At 38.8% G+C, this 24382-nt stretch overlaps 1 protein-coding gene across 1 annotated transcript; it reads right to left on the bottom strand.

The window, feature by feature from the left end:
- Window positions 1-10270: 10270 nt before the first annotated feature.
- On the bottom strand, window positions 10271-24243 carry RAB21 (RAB21, member RAS oncogene family). Its single transcript, XM_015628611.2, has 7 exons — window positions 23877-24243; window positions 17732-17791; window positions 17437-17544; window positions 15727-15790; window positions 14898-14952; window positions 14378-14466; window positions 10271-13457 (listed from the first exon to the last, which is right to left on the bottom strand). Exons 1-7 carry the CDS (start codon window positions 24021-24023, stop codon window positions 13318-13320), a joined length of 663 nt encoding a protein of 220 aa, XP_015484097.1. The 5' UTR covers window positions 24024-24243; the 3' UTR covers window positions 10271-13317.
- Window positions 24244-24382: the final 139 nt, after the last annotated feature.

Genomic DNA, 24382 nt, shown 5'->3' with positions numbered 1-24382 from the left:
AGCCGCGGGCCGCGCGCGCGCACGCCAAGGGGCCGCGCTGTGGTGACCTGTGCGGGGGCCGTGCCGTGCTGTTTTGTGCCAGGGGCCGCGCTGGTCTGTGGCAGAGGCCGGGCACGGCCCCCAGGTTCCCATCCTCATGCTGAATCCCTGGCACTCACGCAGCCCTTCGGGAGGTTGGCGAGTGTCCAGCCGCGGGCCCTGGTGAGCGCTCCACGACAACGTGCGAGTACGGCGGCGAGGAGGAGGAAAGGAGTTAAGGAGATTCTTCTTCTTTTTTTCCTTCCCTCTCACCGTTAAAGCTTTTTCAGAGCTCCCTGAGATTGCAGTTACAATTTGAGCAATGTTATATAGTTGATATAAAACACGCACCATACTCGAGTTATTTTCTTTCTGCTGTTGTCCAGTCACAGAATCACAGAATAGTTTGGGTCGGAAGGGACCTTAATCCCGCTGCCATGGGCAGGGACACCTTCCAATGGACAGGCTGCTCACATCCCATCCAGCCTCGCCTTGACCACTGCCAGGGATGGACATCCAGAACTCGTCTTTGCAACCCTTCCCAGTGTCTCCCCACCCACACAGGAAAGAATTTCTCTCTAATACCTGTTCTAAACCTACTCTCTGCCTGTTTGAAATCATTCCCCCTTGTCTTATAATTTCATGCCCTTGTAAAAAGTCTCTCCAGCTCTCTTACAGACCCCATTTAGGTACTGGAAGGTGCTGTAAAAACTCAGTGTTAGTATCAAGGTACCCACAGGCACTACTAAGCCACCCCAGTACTCATATACCAGATCTTCAATGTTAGTGAAAAATACACCACTTTCAAGATGGTAGTTTTCAACACATGATGCATTCAACACATCAAGGGACAAAGGTAAATCTTATTTCCAATCTCACCCACGTTAGCAAATACTCAGCTTTCATACATGTTGAGATTTATAAAGTCTGAAAGAATTCTGCATAAGTCAATGGATTTTGACTGGTCTTCTTTATCTGGAAAAGTATATAATGAGGGGGGGTATTACTTTTTAAAAATTGGCTTTCTCCTAATGTCTGAAACATAATAAAGATGGTTTTTAAGACATTGGTTGCATTCCAACAATACCATAAAATATTTTGAGCAAACAGTATATCCCCAAATACTGTTTATTTGAAACAGATAAGAGATGCTTGCAGGGAAGTGATTTGCTTCTTTGAAGAAGCAAAGGTAATTTGTTGAGGTTTGGGATGGATTGGTTGGGGGGTTTTATTTGTCATAAAGTGGCATTATAATTCCCTTCTGACTTTTCAAATTAAAAACCCATTTATTTAGATTAGTACCCATACCATACTTACAATGGAAAACCAGATTCGCAATTTTCAAGACAAATCAATCAAATCAAGACAAATTTTCAAAGACCGATCTACTTCAAAGTTGAAAGAGTCTGTTATGACCCTCTATATTTAAACATGCATAAAGATGAGAAAAATAAATAAAATCACAGATCACAAGTTCTTGTACTAATATTTATGTCTGGAAAGCTGTACCAGTGTAGCAAAAATGGACACCTTAACTTTCATGGTCCTTTTATTTAATAAGAAGACAACTTAGTGTCATGGTGAATACAAGGCAGAAGGCTACACATTAAAAATGCATCACCATAAATTAATTGCTTTGAGAAGTGCAATTGTTTCAGCCATCTTCCACATCCACAAAGGTTTCATCTAATTTGGTCTTCCATGTGTTCATTTTCATCCTTTTCCTACCCTTTTCCTTTCTTTCTTACTCCTTGCAATATAACCATTCATTAGTTTTACATCCATCTGTAATCCTGTTCCCTCTGCACTTCCTTTTCATCTCTAACCTCCCTGAAATTTGCAATGAACACAGGGGACTTACTTTGATTAGTTCCGTTTCATCCTCTCATTCTGACCCTTCAATGCAAGTGCTTTGTCAAGGTTTCTTTCTTAGGAGAAGCCCAAAATTGAGATTTACATCTCAACTCTGTTAGCCAAGCCCCAATCTACAAAGGACTCCTTGAGGCCTGCTCTCTTTACTAGCATGATTGCAAGCTTCCAGTTCTCCTGTCTCTTGGACTTGATCATTAGCATATTGAATCAAAGCCTCTGTTTCTTTGTAGGAAATTGTGTCAATAAATACATATTTACCGCATGATTCATTGCTATATTTCTACTATAGCCATTAATTGTGATCCAAATTAAAATCTCTTTTTATCATTGCAGGCAGCTAACAGACAAAATGGTTTTACTTTCCTCCAGATTCTCTTGGCACTCATCTCTCTCTCTTTGATATCAATAGCCATATGTCTCCAGGGCCCACAGCTTGGCTGATGCCTTAGTTTTAGAGAACTCTCTGGACTCTGTCTTTCATGTTTTACCTAACTCCCTTACTGACATTTCCTAGTACAACAGCACTAAATCATAGCTTTTCCCATCTATCCACACAGCTAAGTATTTTTCCTTTGAACATTCTGTTTGCTGACAGTGACTGATACCATTTTGATATAAGGTCCAGACTTCTGCAGAATGTTTTTGTCATTCACCCAGCCCATATGATTTTAACTCTCTCATCTAACTCCTCCTGTTCATCTACCCACTCTCACCCTTCTACAAGGCCCAAGAAAAAATGCCATCACTCATTTTGAGAAGAGTTACTACCCACTCTCACTCACTGCCAGAGGTCCTGCTTCTACCAAGTCAGCTCAGTGCTAGACTTTGCCTATTATTTGTAAAATTTGCACACAAGTTGTGTGAAAGGCTTTTTCCTCAAGCTGACCTTCATGGAGCTGTCAACTAAGTAAAAAAAAAAAAAAAAAAAATGCATGCCATTTATGCTGCCTTCAGAATGCTAGGCATCACTTACCTCCATATCAAGACCAGTATGTTTCAGAGAACTCTCAGTCCCACTGATCAATTTAATCCACGAGATGTATATGACCATCTTATAGCTACTTACCCAATCTTATAGATATCCATCTTGGGCCTTCTCCCTTGTTCTTCAGCAAATTATCATTGCATAACAACATGTACATTGTTACTCAAGATGCAGAGCAAAATTACTCTGTTATGAGGTTGCTCTATCAAAGGACTGCTGAATAGTTGAAGTTGGCAGGAATCTTTAGAGATTATCTAATCCAACCCTCCTGCACAGAGCAGATCACAAACAATTGCTCAGGGCTTAGTAAAGTTTGAGGTTTGAGAATCTTCAAGAATATACACACCATAACCTTCTCAGTCAAGCTATTTCATCACCAGCATTTGGTTACTTTTGGAATGCCAAAGGGTTTTTTTATGCTTAAATGGAATTTCTTGTATTTCAGTTTGCATCAATTTTACCGTGTTCATTGAATAACACTAAAGAGACCAGGTCTGCCTTCCTTTACTCCCTCTCATAATCTATTTTTAGACATTGAAAAGATCTTGAGCCCTCTAGAGACTGAACAGTCTCACATCTGTCAGCATCTCTTTGTATGACAGATGGTCCAGTCTCCTAATTGCCTTTGATTGCCCTTCAAAGGTCTCCAGACTATCAGTGTCTCATTTTACCAGGGAATCCAGCACTAGACCCACCATTCCAGGACACTCTCACCAGGGAGACTCACCCCTCAGCCTGCTTGCAGTGCTCTTCCTGATGGAGCCCAGGATGGCTTTATTTTCTGACTCATGACTGACTTCTTGTGCACTGTTTTTGACACTCAGATACTTTTGTGCTAAGTTGCTTCCCAGCCTACATTATTGGTGCATTACATTATTGCACTTTACAAACCTGAATGATACACAACAGCAAGTTCCATAGGCTGACAGTGCTAGCAGGTCCCTCTCCAATCTCCATAAACCCCTTAAGAAAACAAAGGGACAGTGTAGCTCTATGTTCAAGTCCAACCTTTCACACACTACACAGATGGGAATCTAAGGAGGAGGGTATCTTTAGCCTGGGGCTCACTCTTTGCTGGATTTTAATTAACCATCTGTTCTAATAAGGAATCTTCTGTCACATAAAAGGTAATCACAGCACACCAGCCAGCACTGAGCATGTAGCCAGTGTTCCTGGCTTTCCCGTGGCTTCTGTTGCTGTCACAGCTGCAAGCATAGCTATTACTGCTGTGCCAAAAGCTGCAGCAGCTGCTATTGTTGTTGTTCACACAGCTATTTCAGCATGGTTCCAAGATACTTTCCTGTATTCCGAAGTGTCAGCTGCCCACATGCTCAACCACATGAAAACCTGGCCCACACAAGACAAGCACAGATTCTGTCAAGTCCTTCCATCACAGGCTTACTTTGTACAAACAACACCACAGCAGTGGAACAATGAGAAAGAGTGCCAGAAAGATCTTTCCCTTTGATCTTTATTTCTCCTCATAGGAAATGGATGCATTCCAAGCTTTGCATGGACAGATCCAACCCACAGTTTTTCTATGCTACTCCAGTTTGTCACAGACCACAAAGAGATAGCAAATGGGGTGCTGTCCTGGACTCTGGGTGCAGCAAGACACGTAGGAGATAACTGCAGACTAGGCTTTTCAAGTTCCTCGAATTTTAAGAGGTACCAGTCCTCAGCATGAATTGTATTGTAGATAATAAAGGAAATATCCAATGATTTAGCTGTGAAATGCTATTACTTTCCCCATGCAAGAGGAAAAGATTTTTGTAAAAAATCCTCCCATCCTATCCACAATTAGGAGAGCAGGAGGAAGATCAGGCCCTGGCTACATCCATACACATCAAACAAGAAAGCCCCTGGAGTAGTCAGCATTTCCATTTTACCATTAGCGTACTCCTTTATGGAATTCTATGTAATTACGGACCATACCATTTAAGGTTTCTCAGACTAATACATAGAGATAGGGCTGGGAACAGCATAGCACTGCAAGCAGGCAGCATGTAAATATGATTTAAAAAGCAGAAGAGGACTAAAGCACCTGGATTAAAGCAGCACTGTGCCATCTGCTCTCAAGGCCAGAGCTCCTTATGTACTCTGGCCTAATTTATTTGCTAGTAATAATGTAGCCTCTAGGACCATGTAGGATCTTCTCTACTTACCAGCTGTTTGTACCTCAAAGCAGAAACTGAGATGAAGATACAATAGTCTTTCTAACCTGTTTCTCAAAGAAAACAAAAACCCACTAACGTGCACAACTAGAACATGCAGTTAGAGTAATGTTCCATCCTTAGCTGCCTTCTGCCACAAGGTTAGACAAGAATGGGGACAAACTAAGTATATATAGATCAAAATTAAAAGGAAGGAAATGCCATACCCCAGCAGCATTTATTCACATTTACAGTGTGAAGGCTTGGAGATGTAATAGAACATGAAGGCAGTATGCTCGATGATGAGATTTCTTGAAGCATTTGCACTGTCACATTTTGTATATCCTTAAGAACAGCAATGAGTTCATGTTTGTGAACGTTTTTATCTGTGTATCAATACAATTCCAGAACATGAATCAACCCAAAACATACAGGAATTGTTACATAAGAAAACATATGGTTGGTTTAACTGACCATCACTTTACAGCAGTTTTTTTTCCTCTCAATGGGGCATAAAACTATGGGGATTTTAAATATAAAAGAAACAGAGCAGATACTAACATGAATGCTCTGCATTTGTCATGCAAGGAGCAATTCATGATTGCATCAGCCTCCACAGAGGGTAGTTGGAAGCTATCCGAGAGTGATGACTAAACAGAAACTGATCTGTTGTTTGCCCAATTGGCACACGAGTATTGCCAGAGCTAGGAATGCAGCAGGGAAGACAAGTAGTTGTAACCCTATCAGTTCTACATATATGATAATGTTTCCTGGAAAGAGCAGAAAACTAGCAGAACAATTGTTTTAGGGTGAGAGCAGTCAATGTTTACTTTTTGATCCTCATTTGCCACCAAAATCGACTTCAGTGATCTCTCCATGTTTCCCATACAGTCTGAAATCCCTAGGTATCTGAAAAAGAATAGGTGTACATGGTGCTAAGCACTGCAATATTCACATACTGAAAGGACTCCTTGCAGGCAATTGATTGGAGTAATTTTAAGCCTCAATCCAACTTCAGGATGTGCACATCTTACAGCTGAGGATTGTTTTGCAATTACTCTGCCATAAAACAGTGGGAGAGTAAATGGACTTCAAAGGTGTATCAGATACTCTGCTGCCTCTTGCTATTCAAGAAATATTCACCATAGGACTCTGATCGAAGGGTGTTAACTACAAGCAGTACACTTGCTCTTCACTTAATATAGTGCCTTTAGTGAAATGCTGACAGATTTTGGAAAGACTAAATCTGTGAAGGAACTACATTTACTCTAAAAAGCTCTGGATTTTAGTTTCTTGAACAAAAAAAAAAAAAAATCTCACTAACTAGAAAATACACCTTTTTTTTGAGAGGTTGAGGAGTCTCCCTTACCAGAGATACTAACTGCCTGGACAATTCCATGTCCTCCCTGCTCAGGCAGAGAGGCTGAACCAGATAACCCACTCTGGTCCCTTCCAACCTAATGGATTCAGTGATTCTGACAAGAGAGTAGGATAGCTGCTGACTTTTTAGAACTGCAAGTGAAAGGGCTAAGAACAGCCAAAGCAGAAACACACAAATTGCTCTCATCCTGCTTGCTTTTCCTGTTGCTTGCTGTTTTCACTCACAATGTCCACCCAGTTCAAACCCACAGCATCAGCCAACCAGCAGTTTTCACTAGGGAAGCATGAATAAGCACTCATAGTGGAGACAGGACAGCAGTAAATTACAGACACACAGTCAGTGGAAAATTCCCACCTTAGCCTTGGTTCCATGTTTGACTTTGTTTTGCTGCATACAGGCAACATCCCTGAGGCTACTGTTAAACATAAATGTGGTTCAACAGCTCCTTCCTCTTCTCTGAGATGCCAAAGACTAGAGTTGAGAATCAAAGCTATATTTTACTGGGCATATGCTCACACTACAATCTCTGGGGTATATGCTAGTGTCATTTACAGCAACCTCAGTGAGTCTGGTTTGAAATCTTAAAGCCATCTTTTGACATATCATGCTCAGGTGGGTTCAGAAATATTATATGTGTAACATAAAAAACCCTGTGGTCTTAGTCACTGCCCCAAATTTCCAGTGACTTTCAGGGCCACTTTATTACAGATTGTCATCAAATTTCAAATTCTGTAACATTCTGTAAATATAAGAAGTGGCAATGTTTTCTTTCTGTATTGATTTTCAGTATACCTTTTTTCCCTTATTGATCCATTTCCATGCATTTTCCCTTTTAATATTAAGGCATTGATAAACCAGCTGTCCTGACAAAAGCACCGTTTTTTTTATAGTTGACTGACCACATGGCATCACTTTATCACAGGACTATCTTACTGTAAAATGCACTGGTATATAAAATATATCAAGATGCATTTAAGAACTCTAGCTGAAGAAATGCACTGGGAAAGTTAACATTTGTCAAGTCTCCACCAGATATATTTTAGTATGTTTTTACAAAATTTCTTTTATCCACAAGTGCCAAATAGAATATTCCTATAACATTTGACAATGTTAAGTTACCTGACATTAAAAATGCTGCGTCTTTTTCAGCACTGGATTTTCCCTGCTAATGTTTTCTTTCTATTTGAGTGAGACTGATAAGCTTAATGAGCTTATCTGATGAGAAGAATCCAGTAAGACAGTCATTATAATGCCTGTATGCTCAAATAGCATGGACAACACTTGTCCATGCTATTTGATTGACGTTTCACATGCTCATACTCTTCTCTTTTTACTACAACAAGCCTGATTAGGCAGTTTTAAGTTTCCTGTTCTGAAAAAGAGACTACTTGTTCTCTTCCACTGCAACTCTCAAATTGGTTGGCTTCTCAGAATCGAGTAATGGTTAACTTGAACGGTCTACAATTTAACAGTTTCAACAGTCCAAAAAATGAGTTTGGATCTGTCACAGGATATCAACGATTTGCACCCGATGAGGAAGTAGTCCTTGCTCTCTCAAATCCTCTCAACTGAGATTTCTTATAAGTAATTTCCAATATCCAAGAACCAGGAGTCAGATACAGAGCTAGCAAGGACTCACCATTAAACTTTCAATATTCTCTCTTCACCATTTTGGAGATGGGATATGGCCAATTGTTAGGGAAGACTGCTCTAAAACTGCTGCTCATTATCCTTCCTTGTCATGCTTCAAATTAAACATCTTTTGGGTAACCTACAATAAAGAATTAAAATCCTTTGAAGGGATCAGTGAAATGAGATACACTGGAAAAAAATAGTATTTCTCAAGATGTAAGAAAAGCGCCTCTTGAAATAAATGTTATCAAACTGACAGGAACTGTGTATTACTGCTGTAGTGCCTATCACTGTCTAGAAGGACTAGAGAAGCAAGGAGAGAACGTGCACTTCCTTTCTTGCACAGCACAGAGTTTCCTGTAGCAGCCATTTAGCAACAAGGATCAATGCAGCCAAGAAGCAGGAAAAGAAAGAGAAGCCCGCTTTTCACAGTAACCATGCAGCTGTGTCACAACCATGTTACTTGCCTGAGTACACAAAGCAGTGGAAATAGACTGAAAAAATAGTTGTTTTAATCTATCTTTCAACATCCTGGTATTGAATTAACACAGCCTAAGATCTAAATTGGCCAGTGGAATATGAACAAGTATGCTGCTCCTCCCAGCAATCAAAGCTTAGTTTATGGCTGTATAACATGATAATCAAGTTAAGGCTTTGGTCAAGTTAAGCAAACCGAAGTATTAAAAAAAATTAGGACTAGAGAGATCAGCTTTAAATAAGTTTTCATTTTAGAAGTAGAGCAATTTATCATTTTAATCATATTACAGCAAAAATTTCTCCAAGACAAACTATTTTTTGTTATCTTGGGCAGAAGAATACTTTGTCATAATGTTGAATTTTTGACTCTCACTTTTCAAGCCATCTCAAGACAAGAAACATTCCATATGCTCCACAACTCTCAGAAATCATCTCCATCTCATTCTGCTCAATACAGCGGCCAATGACAGCTCCAAAAAATACAGGAGTTAAGCGTATACATCGTTATTTGATAGAAAAAGCCTAAATTTACTACACAGCTACATCATTGAGATGTACAGGCTTGCCTGTAGAGAAGGAAAATACTGGTGTTGAGCAGAATCCTCCAAAGAATAGCAGGAACAAGTTAGAACTCTTAGCACTGCTAAGAGTTAGTGAGCTAGTTTGGGGACCTTGTTGAGCTTGCACAGCAAGAAGTGCTAAGGATCTTGGTCAGCATCTGCAACTCCTTGACACAACTGTAGTAAAAGTTCTCCTCAAAGCATGATATACTTCCTGACTTCTCAAGAAAAGAAATCATAGCATTTGATGCAAACTAAGATTAACAAAGTCAGTGAAATGTAAATCGTTAATAAATTAGCATATTCTAATAAAGTTTTAAGCAGATCAGTATTGTGCCTGAAAGCCTGCTCAAATTTAGTTGCATTCTCTTTAATGAAGCAAAAATGGTATTTCACAGAACAACACAAGAAGTGATATTGGAAGTCCTGAATAAGGTATTGCTATTGCTGAGGCTCTCTAGCAACTCAAATAAAAGGTTAATTCGGTGCCTTACTCAGCAGCCTACCACCAGCACCCTCAGTTTTTCCAACATTCCTTTTTTTCCTATTTCTCCTTTTTATTCCACTAAAAGCAGAAAACTGGGACGTAGCTGGCTCCAACTCTTATTCCCATACTCTACTATTCATATCACTTAACTGCTTTCAGCTTACGGAGATTGCTGACCTGCATTTAAACTTTTTTTTTCCTGACACTATCCAACATTTTTGTAGAACTCCATTTGAGATTTAACCACTTTCCATAACTTCATACCTTTTTGTAAAGCTTTTTTCATCTGGTTTGGAAACTGAAGTAGAAATTTAATTACTAAGTTCTTTAAGAACTGTAGGCAGTTTTCAAGGTGTAAGATGCAAAAATACCTCTCCACAATGTGTGAGCACTGAAGAAAAGCACGTAATATAATCATGGTAATATTCAATTAATAATATTCAACTTGACTGCTTCAAGAGACCGTCCCATACAGTTCATCTAGACATTGGATACACCCTCATTTTGGAATCCTGTGCAAGATCACTGCTTACCAGATGAAGCTATCGCTCCCAGTCTTTGCAGCTAGTCATCTCCATATACTACGCATCTGAATTTGTGTGTCTTTGTCTGAACCAGTCTATCCCATCGTTTATAGCTTCTGAAGTAAAGCCTAAGTGCAGCATACAGTGTCCATAAATAACTCCTAGCAGAGAGACATACTGCTGCATTAAACCAATTGGACTTTGGCTTGTTGGAGTTTATTTCAGCAAGTCATAAAGGTTCACGGGTAGCTCATGTATTCATAGTAGCAGCAACAAGCACTTAGAAGTTGTTTTAGAAAGGTATTGTACAAAGTCAGACCATTTTATTTCAGTATGTATGTGAGTAATCTCTGTCAAGATACACCCTAAGGAAGTGTGCTCAGTGTTGATTTACACATGCTATAGCAGGTGTCTGACTGCCTCACAATAGAGGTACCTTCTAAAGACAGCCTTGTTCTTTCACTTCTCAGAAGAATCAAAAATAGCTTCGTTGTTTACAGTCACAGAAGTCAGCAACAAGAAAACACTTCTCCTTTAGACATAAACCAGGCATCTAGGTGAAATGCAAGACTCAATAGTCTTGAAAAGCAAGCCACATACTAATAACACCAGGTTACTTGAGTCCTGCTCAAATATAGAAAACCAAGCTATTTGTGCTTTTCTGTATATCAAGTGCAAAGAACATTCTCAGTACCTTTGACAAAGATGCTTTTTCCTGGAACTGTTGTATTTTGTCTGCTGCCAATGAATAGCTGAAGTCTTATGTTAATCAGTCTAAACAATTCATGTTTTCACCTCTGTCTCATCTTCAACCACCTTCCCTGACTTCACAAAGCTATACTTTCTTCCAGTTATATAATGATACCCTGCAAACACAGGTTTTAAGTTTTATAAACAAAGTCCAAGCAAACCACAGCTTAGACAGGAAGGTTTCCAGTGAGTATTTTTTATGTTTTAGCTTAAGTAACAAAAGTAACTTGAGAATTTATTTTAAAAAAATATTTCACTAATAGCATGCAGAACCTTTCCAGTATTACAAAACAGACTTCTTTATCCCCACCTAAGTTTTCAGTAGTAATAGTTTTAACTCTGTAAGAGACTTAAGAGCTAGTATCAACACATGTTCGTTAGTTTTGTAATTGCCAGAAGTCACATGGGGTGCCCCTACCACACAATACACTAAAAACTCCTTAGCTGCAGGCAGAAATATACATTCTACACACTGCTTCAACCAAGTATAGTTGAAGTTGGGCTGTTGGGGGTTTTATATGCAGAGATGGAAAAAATTAAATTTTAATAAAAAACCTGAAACTCCTATTCTGAGGCAATTCCATTCTTGAACATCAAGACTTGACAATTTCATTCTCCATATCTTCATACATTGTATCACTTACAAGGCTGATAGTCAGATACCAGTGTTAGATCAAACCAATCTGGTTTTCAATTTTGACAGAGGTCACTGTTGTTAGATATATGAAAGCTAATGGCGTTTCTACATGCTGATACAATCACTGATTTTAGATTCACGTCAAAGCTCTGCACAACCAAGAAACTTAATCTTCACTAGCATGAACAGACCACCTTTCTCCATCATGCATACAAACACATCAGAAGAGCACAGCAATGGTAGTCTAAGAGAAAGTATCTACACCACAGTTAAGGCAAAAAAGGAGAAAATGCACCAGGATCAGTCTGTATCAAAGCCATCTATTATTTCAGAGAAAATAAAAATCAGACTGAAGACAGCACACTTCTCTTACACAGACTAATTCATTACTACTACTTCTTTTGTGTATCAGAACATACCCACACCATTCAGTGCATTCATATGCAATACTAAATCTACCTTTCAGAAAAAGGAAGGCCAAGGATATTCTACTTTGTCATAGACATCACCTTTACTGTTTTTCCAAGCATGACAACTTACGTAAAAAAAGTCAGAGCACAAAACATTTTGAAGTTTCAGCTACCACCATTTGTGTTCTTTTGTGATAGTAGTTTACACATTTTTTCTGAAAAGCCTCCTCCAGAAACTTAAATGGGCTTTTTCAAAACACTTTACAGGAGAAATAACAAGTTGGGAATAAATTCAATTCTGCCTAGAATCCCCAAATTTACAGCTACATCTGGCAAGTTTCCCATCTTGAATTTAATCACTCCAAATTAGAAGTTACAGTTAATGCTAATAATGCCAATTAATTGTTCACTCAAGCCCTGCAGGGAAAAAAAAATATTCTCATGGATAGTTTATAATGCTGTCTTTGGAAATAAAAGTATTAAAGCAGCTAAAGAGTTTCCCATGCATCTGGTTTACTGGCTACCAGACAGATGAGGGCTAAAGTTGCTTTGACTTTCTGGGGATCTTCTGAGAGGACAAAGTAACTGCAGAGGCAAGGTATGTGCATGCACCAACTGTTTTAGCTGTAAGTCAAACACCTCAATGTTAAACAGCAGTTTACAGAAGCATTCTCTTCCAGTAAGGGGATACTCTAAATACTGCTGCTTGCCAGAAATGTATTAAAGAATTGCTGTAGCTATGGATGTACCCAAAATAAAGCTGTTTTCAGTTAGGGGAATAGAATGAGCAATTTAACAGTGCACATGAAAAGCTTGCATCTTTCACTGACTTATTCACTTCACAATCACTGACAAGACTGATGTACATATTTCTGCAACTGTAAAAGCAGATAAAATATTTAATATGTAATTTACAATGTATTTTATCAGCTTGGCATACAGATGAACAGAATATATCAAAGTAGTTGAGTTATAGGCTTGTGGAGGCCCTGCAAAAATATTAATTCAGATATCTGCTAATTTAAAAAAAAATCAATTTGCATTTTAGAAGTGATACAATTCCATCTACCACAAAATACAAAGAGCTGCAAAAACGTATACCATTCCAACAACAATGTATATAAGTTATTAAATAATGATCTGATTTAAAAGAATATAAATGAAGCCTTTAAGTAGGTCTTTTCTACATGCATATTATTCCTCATTAAAGAAAAATATGTAAAAAGGCCATTGGTAATTGCTTTGTTAACCACTGTAGAAAACGCCAATTCTCTGGTCACAGATGCCACTAGTTTAGCACTTAAGGTCTCTGCAGTGTTACATGTGATTATTTTTAAATACTGTTAATTCTATTACTCCATTGGTAAAGAATGTGTGACTTGGAATATGGCAGTCTTCATATTGAGAGGGCAGTGATGCACAGTTTTATAATTATCCAGAAGAACAGCACCCTCCACTGCTCTGCACTTGTGGCTCATCATCAATGATCTGTACACCTCGCCTTGCTATTCCTGACTGACTGGAGCCATTGCCTCTTGCTCTTTCATCCACTTGAGCAGTTTCTATCATTCCTGTAAAGAAAGAAATGTATTAGATGACATTCCACTTTATTTTTACATTGAGACTCCGCTATCTTAATCAATCTGAGCTATATGCCCAGAGACAAAAGTTCAGCAAGAGTGGTTCTCCTATTTGTTATGCAGAACTAAGTACTCAGGTATCACATGGCATAGCTGCAAGAACATATTAAATCTTTTTTCTAAAGTACCCAACATACAGTGGCTCCTGGTAACTACGGGAGATTGTAGAGATCCCCAGGTGTCCTGGAGTTAGCAACTTCAAAAGCTAGATTTACCCACCCATATCATTAATACCGTTAAAAATCCCAACCAAATAAACAAGAAACACCACCCTCCAAAAAAATCCTCCCCAAAACCCCAACCAACTACTTATTCAGAAATGCAGAAGACCTTTTCCTTAAATTCTTTTATCACAGAAATACAATTAATAGGATGATTTGTTTGTGTTGGATTTTCATCCCACATACCATGATCTTTACAATTTGTTTAGATTTCTGTGTAAAATTTGCATCATTAAAGCTTTGAGTTTATGATTTGTAATAAGTATCATAAGAAGATTTTTTGAAGGAGATTGAAACAGAGGGTCTGAAGCAAGCAGTGGTGAGAGCAGCAACATGAAGTTTAATCTGGGTTACTACTTATGTGTGATAAGTGGAACAGCAGTCAGTACCCCAACAAATGACCAAGACATTTTCGGAGTACAGCATGAATTTGCAATATTGTAAGCATCCATACATCAGGCTTCCAGAGCTGCTACAGAATACAAGTGGCTTTAAGTAGACTGAAATGAAGTCAGTTCTAAGTAGTACTGTACACTAAAGCTTTTCTATATGGGCCTGAAAAGCATTTCTGAAGCCTGAAGCATTTATTTTATGCATTAGCTCCTTACCAACAAACCACATCATACTTACTTTTGCAAAGGTCAAGAAAGAGTTCTTCAATTCCTTTGTTCTGTTTAGCTGACGTATGATAATGTTTTGCTCCAACAGATTCAGCATACCTGTAGAAATGCAGATATGGAGCCTCATTGTAGTAAAAGACTATCTTTCTAAGCTACTTTACATGAAGGCATAAAATGATCACAAGAGGTTTTATTCTGGCTTCAGAGTTAATCTACACATACTTATTTAATACAAAAAAAAAAAAAAAAAAGGAGTTCTGCCAGGACTGATGCAACACGAATGAAATTAAGAAAATTTCATGTCCAGAAATGGACTTAAACTGCAAATGTTGACTTTAATCACAAACAACTCCCAAGCTACAGTTTGGTCAGCCAGGATACCCTGTGACTCAGATACTAACAGAACACTCAACAACTGGCAAGCATAAGCCAGCAGTGCCTAGCTGGCTGTGATGTTAACAGCATCACGAGTTTCTTACTCCAGCATAATTCTGCAATGACTGTTTCTGTCAGTAATAGGTGTGACTTACATTTCTGCTTCTTGCACTGAAACATGTCTCTCTTTTTCCAAGTCTATTTTGTTACCTGTTGAAAACAAGTTAATCTTTTAAGTCCTTGTACTCTAAAACTACCCAAAAAGAAAGCAGACATGTAATCATGGTATTCCATTTTCTCAAGCTGTCCCAGTAAAAACCAGCTCTTACACAAGTCTCACTTTCAAGGACAACATGATTTGACAATCTCCTTTCACACAAGCATTTACAGGCAACAAAGCACTACTTCTGTAGGGAGATCAGGACAGCTAAATGCCTCCATATAAAGCGCCCAATTCAGCCTTTTTGTCCTTTTTTTTGTGATTTATTAGCACTTTCCATGTGCTACAGAGGTAATTTTTGTAGAATATCCACATATCTAACCTCATTAAAGTCTTTTAATAATTAGATCAGATTTAAATCTACACCCAGCATTTCTGTTGCATTCCATTTGCATTGAAATATCCAAACTTTAAGACTCCAACCTTCAAGCACTTAATTATCAAAACAGACATGCATCTAGTCTATGCCGCCGAGAAAAGCCGTAAGTTTGAGTACTTGAAAGAAGGATAATACATTTTTTGTTAAACTACCATCTGCAGGTGTCTGTAGCATGCGCTTCTGATAGTATGCAATTAAACAGATTATTTTTTTCAAACTCTTGTTTTCCTCCATGTCATCTACTGAAACTTCTAGCTCCAGTTTAATTTTAAAAATCTAACATAAGGTTTACCCTTTCACATGTACAAGCTGTCAAAGCAGCATTTGGAAGATGCTATTAATCAAAACAGACGTTTCCCATTCAATCAGGTTGAAAAATACTTACCTACTATACATAAACAGATTTCATTTCCCAACATTTTTCTTAATTCTTTAACCCAGTTTTTTACCTGCAAAAACAACAGATGTGAGCTTGGTATCACTTGATATACTATTAATTTAAGTAATATGGAACCATCCTATTTCCATCGTTTCCATCCCGTTCCATCTATTCTAAACTTAAAGCAAAAATGTTTAGAGCAACATGGAAGGAAAAACATTTTTTAGATAGGTACATATGGCCCTTGGTCAGCAGGTTTTATTTCATAGGTGAAATTAAGAGCAAATGACTTAGATAAAATAAATTCAATTACTCCAGAAATATAATTCACCACACTCAATACAGCAAGTCCACTGCACAGGCCACTTTAGGTCAGACATGAGATCTTTTATCAGTAGGCACTTACTGAAAGACTACAAATGGTACTTGAACGGTAGAGGTACCTGAACTGAGTTTTTCCAGTTACATTTTAACAGATGTTTATTTCATGAGAGAATGGATTGGACAAGCATGTTAAGTCAGCTGATGGTAATGTATCTGTTATCAAATCTGTTGTCACACTTTGAAGGTTGTATAATCACTGCATTGACTTGGGAACTGCTATTTTAAGGGAATAATTTGAAGAGAGACAATTACTTCAAGAATATGAAAATAAGTTAGGCTACACAATATAGTAGTACTTCTGCAGTAACTTCTGTCCATCAGCCTTCCCTCTTTTTTTTTGCACATTTAAATGTTTTGGTGTCACAGGGTTTTACTATGTAGGGCTCAGCATGAAAAGGCACAGGTTGAAGTATCCACAGGTCATCACCATTCTGCAGGTGGCGGGAAGTGTTTAACTGCTCACACAAGTGCTTTACTTGCCCTACATCAAACTATTTAAATTAGTTAAGCTGTTGTGGATCTACACCCTTACACTATTTCTATCCCTGCTAACCTAAGCCTTACCCATAAAACCACAATTTCTTACTTCTCCCTACACAGAAGTCCAACTAGTTTTGCCAAAAGCTAATCACAGACAAACATGCTTAGTAAAGTGCCACCAGTTTTCAGTTGAAATCCTACAGAGTGGGAACACAAATTGACACAGCGTACAAAAAAAATCACCTGATCAAACTAATCAGCTAATTCAGCCATAAAATAATTAGCCATCAAATTATGCATTTTCACGATGACTTGAAGAACAACTAACTTATCACAAAGAAGGTAATATCTCCACTATCATGTGTTACAATTTCAGAGTTCTCAGATCTGTAAAAGGTCATGTCATTTAATATCTTTTATTAATTTGGTTTATACAGTAAAGATCAGTATGGCATACCATGACAAAAGTCCAGGCTTATGTTTATAGCCTGTCACAGGTAACTTGCACAGCTACATCACAGACTATTCTGAGTTGGAAGGGACCCACAAGGATTATGAAGTCCAATTCTTAAATTAATACATATTACATTCCCATATAGGGCTTAAACCTACAACTTTGGCCTTTTAGCACAGTGCTCTAAGAAACTGAGGTAATTCTCTGGTGTTCTTTGAATAGCAGAACCCGATAGCAGGGAAGTCAGTCTTCAAAGGAATACTAATAAGCTGTATACTTCCATTACATGACCTACATTTGCAAATAAAATATATTGCCGAAACCAGAAGACTTCTGTTTACACATTGCAGATTACCTCTCAACCAGTTTACAGTTTAGATGTAAAAGTTGCCCAGTACCTTTTGAAAAGAGTCTTCATCTGTTATATCATATACTAGAATAGCGCCATTAGAGTCCCTGTAGTAGATGGGCCCCAATGCATGAAATCTTTCTTGACCAGCTGTATCCTGCATTTAAAATACACTTATTAGCATTTAAGACAAAGCAAACAATACGTCAAGGAACTCCAAATACTTAGGAAATTTTACTTTATTAAGAAGTGCCTAACATTTGTGACACAGTAAGCTGACATATTTTTTTTCAGAAAAACATTCTAATTAACTAAGGAGGAAAAAAATAGAAATGTAAACGTACCCATATTGCAAGATTTACTCTTTTTCCACCAATATTTAGCTTCTTTGTAAGAAAAGATGCCTAGAAAGCAAAAGAGATTAGAGTTAAGTTTTACACACCAAACACATAATTTGACTTAAAATTAATTTATTAATAAAGCATCAGAATCAATAAAACACAAATTTCCAGATTAAAAGACTCTGTAAGCAAGAAATCTAAGTCAATACTAAGCCAGTTAGTCATTTCTCTACAGTTTGCCAGCAGCCTATTCTAAACAAATTTGGGTTAAGCCAATCATTTACTACATCTTTTTTCTGTTGTTTTGAATGATTTGGGGAGGATGAGGTGAGCAGAAAGAGTCTGAATCCACAACACTGATAAGCCTAAGATGAACTCAAAGAATTTCACAAGAGTATGTGAAGTCTGGGTAGGAACCAGCCTAACAAGATTTTTTAATCTGCAGGAATTAGGCAAAGTAGTTCACTATTAGCAAGGTACTAGAACCATAAACAATTATTTTAATTTATCACTAAGTATCTTGGAACATTAGTATTTCCTTATCTGTAACTTTTCCCTTTTTTTGCTGAAGTGAGCCCAGAACTCACTCTCATCTCTTTTTTGGTTCTGTGTTTTTGTTTGTTTGATCTGAGAAGCCTCAGAATAAGCACACCAGCTGCTTCAGAATTACACTGCTTTAAACTTCTGGAAATGTTTTACAGGAGCAGAGCACATTGAAAGGTTAATCTGATTTCAGTAAATTGAGTAAGTCTGATTTCCTCCAAATTTGCATGATTCACGTTTTCAGACACCATCTCTGTTACCCAGTCTGTAATTTGATGGCTAAAAAGGGAATATAATTTAATACAAATTTAATGGACCAGAACAGGGTTTGAAGGTGTTGATGCATTAGGACTGCCAATCCTCCCCCCATTCTAAAGACTAGCAGTAACATGTTATATCAAACAATTAATTTACCAAAAGCTTACTTTTGTCTTTTGCCTTAAATTACAGTCAGACTTCCTTTCAGTTTTACCTCACTTTGTATTTGGGTTCAAACAAGTACTCAGTATTTTATGATAGATTAATCACAGATTATTTTAGGATGGACTGCAGCAGCTCAAGAGGAGCTCTCTATAAAAGCACTGACCAGTCACAGAACCAAGAGTCACATGTGGAAAGTGTCATAGACCAGACGAGATGTTTGAACCAGCTTGCTGCTTAACTACACAAGCAACCAGAATGCACACAGAAAACTACAGCAGCTCAATGCACACCAATCTAAACTGCTGTCCAAGTGCCCTTCCAGAGTGCTGACTGTATTACAGTTAAAGTCATTCAACATTCAGTTGCTAGAGCAGCTCCTGCTCTTCAGCTACTTCCTTGGCACCTGTATGACCCAAGATGAGATGACTTAAAAAGCCCTTTTCATCCTGAAGTTGTACCTTCCCCCAAACCTTTCCACAAAGTCTGATAAAAAGAACAGACAGAAAACAGACCAGAAGAAAAACAGGCACTTTCCAAGAGCAGATAGAAAGAACTGATCACAACAACCCTTGTGTTCAACATAAGTAACATTATGCAATGTAATATGTAATCCAAGTAAGCATTAAAACTACACTACTCCCTCAGTCTACAGTGAAGGGACTCGCTGTAGTGTCAAAACTCTGGAAAAACTTCCAGACAGCATGTTAAATGGATCTGATCCTCTAGCCAACCTGTAACAAACAGCTTAACAGAAGAGTAGCAAATCTTCAGCATCAGAAAACTTTCCATTCTTTAATTAAAAACTCTAGAGCAAGTTGATGGCTTTCAAACAGCTGTCCCTGAGGATTAACTCATCAGTAGTCTTCACCATTTGTTGTATTACATACACCACACTTTAAAAATTGAAAGCTAGGAGGCAACTTCAGAAGTTTTAATTCACCAATACTTGGGCCACAGGGAGAGAAGCTATTGTTAGGCACAATGAATCAAATCTTACCTGACAATATTCTATCAATTTGATGTACTACAGTACTCAATATTCTACTGTAAATCTCAAAGGAAAAGCTCCTCTGAGCAATGTTTGCTTTTGTCATAACACCAACAATCCAAACCTGCTTAATTGATGTAAATTCTACACAAACGTTTGAGAATCAATTTCTGAGCAGAAAAATATTTCACAGAAAGGGGATTTATATTTAAAAACACAGAACTCAGTATCCATAAAATCCTGCCATTGTAGCTTTAGACAATGACCCAGTTAATAGCACAAGTATATCTCCTATCTGACAGACCAAAAACTAAAGTTTGTTTATCTACATAAGTATGTTTTACTTCAGTACAAACTGTCCTTCAGGTGCTATAGCTTTTGATAGGAATCCTGTCCTTTATCACTCAGATAGAGATTTCCATTTTTTTATATACTTCAGCACTAAAAGACTCCTACATACAAGTAAGACTTTTTAGTATCCCATAAACATCCATAACTGCAGGAGACTGTAGCAAAGGTATGTAGCACTGGGCTATCATACTTGCTGTCTGTATTAAAACCTGAAGAATTTGTAATGATTAAGTCTCAGTCTATCAAAATACTTAGGCCCATAATCCAAAAGGACAGTATCCTCTATCAAATACCCTGATTACAAGCAGGTTTGTCTGATAAGACTGGAACCTGGTATTTGAAGCAGCCATGGTTAGTAATGAGCAGAAAGCTTTGTGAACATGCTGGAACCATGTGAACCATCAATACTACATGACAGATTAAATGCTTCATTCTTCTTTGTTTTATTCATATACTGGAAGAATACAGTTAGCAGGCTCTGCTCATGGATTAGCAGGTATGGGTAAGTTTGGTCTGTTTACCAGCAATAAAACACATTTTACATCCACAGTGGCAACCTTGTCAAAGACAAATCAACCAGTATCTTTTAACCAACCTTTCAACACGCACATACCCCTCACCAACCATTCTGAGGTTAGTGAGGGATAGAAAAATAACCCAATCAATCAAGTCAATATTAGGACTATGCAGTTTTTAGAAATTTCGGACAACCCAACATGTAAGAAAGAGCCTTAACTTCTCTTTTGAGATAGTTCAGAGAAAAAGTCAGTTGCCAAGATTTTAATTTGTCAAATGTCTAAGTCAAAGCCTTTGACTACCTAAAGGTCCTTAAGTAATTGCACACAGAAAAAGCTTCAACATTTTCTCTAATCTCAAAAAAACTTACTGAATTGAGTACTACAAATCTGAGTTGTGACTCAATTTACAATCAGTAGCCCTTGGTCAATTCAAAGATAAGTAATTTCAAACAACTCTTTGAAGCTTCTAATTTTCATATTTTGACTCTGTCTTATGACTGGTTTGAAGAATACTTAGGCACTTAGAAAAGAATAATGCAATTATAAGAGCTAAAATTCCAATCTTTTTATGTGGCTGTAGGAAATATTTTCTTTATTTTAATTCTTTCTTCTCCGAGTTCAGTTTTGTATGCTCACCAGGCCCTGCTAGAAGCTGATAAAGGGGCTTGAGTAGAACACAAGGAAGACACAGCTGGAAGAGAGTCTCCTGAAAGTTACTGAACAAAGACAGGTATGTGGCACCTGCCCTTGGTGCAGAAGCAGGTGAGGCATGCAAACACTGCATATAGCACTCAACTTCCTTAGGTTGTCTTCCACTCACCCCTGGCTATCTTGATAACCAAGACCGCTTTTCCAGGTTATGCCAAGTCCATCAAAGGGATCAGGAACTCTACAATTACAACCACATACATCAGCAGCTCTTTCAGGTTGAATATTCTGCAATCCTCCACACATTTAAGAGAGCAGTATTCAGAAGTTTTTATTATTCAATTGCTCAGGATAAATACAAGTATTTATCCAATTAAAAAACCCAGCAGTTTAATAGTAGGTTTATTATTGGAATAATTCCAGCACAGTTAACTTCATATGAATTTATATATTATGATTATTGTATCAAGATGAGGGCACTTACTTCAGTATTTCAAACAATGGGAACCAATTCTAATTGCCCTGCCAGGTCTCCCAACAGGCTATGAATTTTATTAATTGTGGGCAAAGCCCCCTACTTTTCCTGCATCAGCTTTTCCACAGTGTTCTAACTAGATGCTTTCTTCTGTGCAATCAGCAGCTACCTAACTTCAACATGCAGATCATCAGTATCTTAAATACATGACTTGATACTAACACAACTACAGCAACACATCTCAGCAGCCTCCTAAATCAGAGGAGGTTCCAGTGCACTCTGGTTAGCACTGAGAGGAGTGGGGAGGGAGGAGAAACTGTTCCCTTTTAGTCAAAGTCTTCTGTTACTAGCACCAAAGAAACTTACATATTTGGGTATACAAAGAATAACTTCACAGAATAACATCACTAAATGAAGTTTCCAGAAGGCTACAATCTCACCACCCTTTTTGTTGCATACTGGAATAAAGTACTATGCAATACTTTCTTTTTAAGTTAGAGAATAACCTCTTCTCTCGATATCTAGTGATCTTTTCATGTGATTCATCATTGTCATTCCTTTACTGGACCAGGAACAAAGTATTTATCTAATTTTGGCTTTATTAGAACAAAAGGAATTTGGTGCAATACTTTGAACTGTTGCCATGAAACAAAGCAATCTTATCAGATTAAGCCTTTTATCATAAAAAATACTAAAGGATGCTTTGCTAACATGTTATTTCATTGCTTAATCAGATACCCTAGTTTCTCTTCATCTTATTTTTAAATTATCACTCAATTTAATAGTGGAAGAACTGGCTTCATTTTTTTTCTAGAACTGTACAATGTAGGGAAACAAAAATAATAAAGATAATACTTTACAAGTGCACATGATGCACAGTAAGGTTCAACAGCAATTAAAATTGTATTTTACAATCTATAAGATGTGTATGTGGCCAAGGAGACCCAGAACAGAAAAGCAAACAACTTGATAAACAACGTGCCAGTTAAAAGACAGGTAGCAACCACAAACCTGGTTACAGTGGAGAAACAAAATCTCAGTAGGAAAAAATATTCTTTTACCACCTCACAGCAAAAATGAAGCTACATTATCTGTTTATTAAATACTCCCTGTATTGTTTCTAGTGCATCTAAAATGCTGCTTTGGTTTTAAGGGAAAATTTCACTATTAATTACTTCTGAGATACGCAATTCAAGAAGCTCCCCTTAAATGCATGGGAATAGCACATAGCTACCTTAAAATTGCACGGAACTGACGTGTTTAACATCACCTATTTCTTCTGTACTTCAAGAAACTCAAAATCAGTTCAAAACAACCCACTACTGGTCCACCCAGTGCCAGGGTTTGTTTCTTTATTTAAAAAAAAAAAAATTAAGAGTGGTATACATTGAATCCACACTTCCACCTATGCAAGCTGACATCCTGAAAGACTTAACACATCACTCCCAACACAAACTTCAAAACATGTTTTCTGAGACCACGTACAGGACAAGCAGTGTATTCTGTACCATGGCACACATGCTGTCTATCACTAACTAGTAGGCCATAAAAAAAAAAACCATTACTTTCAAGCAGGCACCCCGTCACATTTCATTACCAGAACATCACTTTGTAGCTCTTTATAACTACAGACAGTACTGCTGAGAATCCAGGCAAAATTCAGGGAGCTGTCGTGACAAGCAGTTAAGCTTTAAGGATCTTCCCCGTTATTGAATCATAAGCCTTAATCTCATAAAGCATATTGTGAAAGCTGTTCTCCTTAAACAAAAACGTTTAGATAGTGCTAGCGTTAGGATTTGAGAACACGAGGCAGACTATGATTAACAGAAACGCAGCACACATGAAACACTTAGTCATCAGTCCACTAACAATGATTACAATACCAACAGTACTTTTGCATCATACTTTCCAAGATTCAAATGAAGACATTCATATACGTAACTGGAAAAAACGGAGCAGTTAGGATGCAGAATAGAAACGAGGCCTAAACATATTGAAAGCTTAAATCTGAGGCGTGAATAGAACGAGAAAACTGACTCCCAGCAAACTGGGCAGGGGACAGCCAGGACTAGCGAGTGGCGAGGGTGTCTCCGGCCGCCGCTAAGCTGCAGACAAGGCACTGCCAGCAGAGCGAGGAGGTGCGCAAGGTGAGGGGAGAACAACAGCGGGACCCCCACACCACCGCCCCGCCCCGGCCCGCACCTGCAGGGTGGTGATGTGCTTATCGTTGAACTTGTTCTCGCAGTAGCGCAGCACCAGCGAGGTTTTCCCCACGCAGCCTTCCCCGAGCAGCACCACCTTGAAGGAGAAGCTGCGGCCCCCGGCCGCCGCGCCGGCCCCCGCCGCCATCCGCGCCCCGCCGCCGAGCCGCGCCTCACATCAACGGGCCGCACCGCGGCGCCACCGCCGCCCACCGGGACGGAGACCCGCGGGGGAGCGGGAGGGGGGCTGGCGAGGCACCGGCACGGCCCCGGAGACACAGGCTGGAAAGGAACACAACAACCGAACCTGCCCCACGGCCACGGCCCCGCTGCCCCTAATGGCGGCTTCTTCCTCCTACGTCACGCACCGCCCGGTCACGCGCAGCCCCCGCCGCCAATGGCAGGGGGGGAAGCGGCGGCGGGAGGAGGCCCCGCCCCTGGCGGCTGCTGGGCGGGGTCTGGGGCGGGGCTCGCGCAGGGGGCGGGGCCAGGGCGGGGATCCCGCGC

This window comes from Parus major, chromosome 1A, assembly GCF_001522545.3.
Source record: "Parus major isolate Abel chromosome 1A, Parus_major1.1, whole genome shotgun sequence".
Taxonomy (NCBI): domain Eukaryota; kingdom Metazoa; phylum Chordata; class Aves; order Passeriformes; family Paridae; genus Parus; species Parus major.
The sequence above is the reverse complement of the archived record's forward strand: the minus strand, read 5'-3'. Positions and strand labels throughout refer to the sequence as shown.

Coding starts and splice junctions, on each gene's coding strand:
- RAB21 (XM_015628611.2), bottom strand. CDS start 24,023: ATGGCGGCGGGGGCCGGCGCGGCGGCCGGGGGCCGCAGCTTCTCCTTC. Junction 14,467..14,897: donor TCAGTGCAAGAAGCAGAAAT/GTAAGTCACACC, acceptor GCATTTCTACAG/GTATGCTGAATCTGTTGGAG. Junction 13,458..14,377: donor CTTTCTTGACCTTTGCAAAA/GTAAGTATGATG, acceptor CTTTCTTTACAG/GAATGATAGAAACTGCTCAA.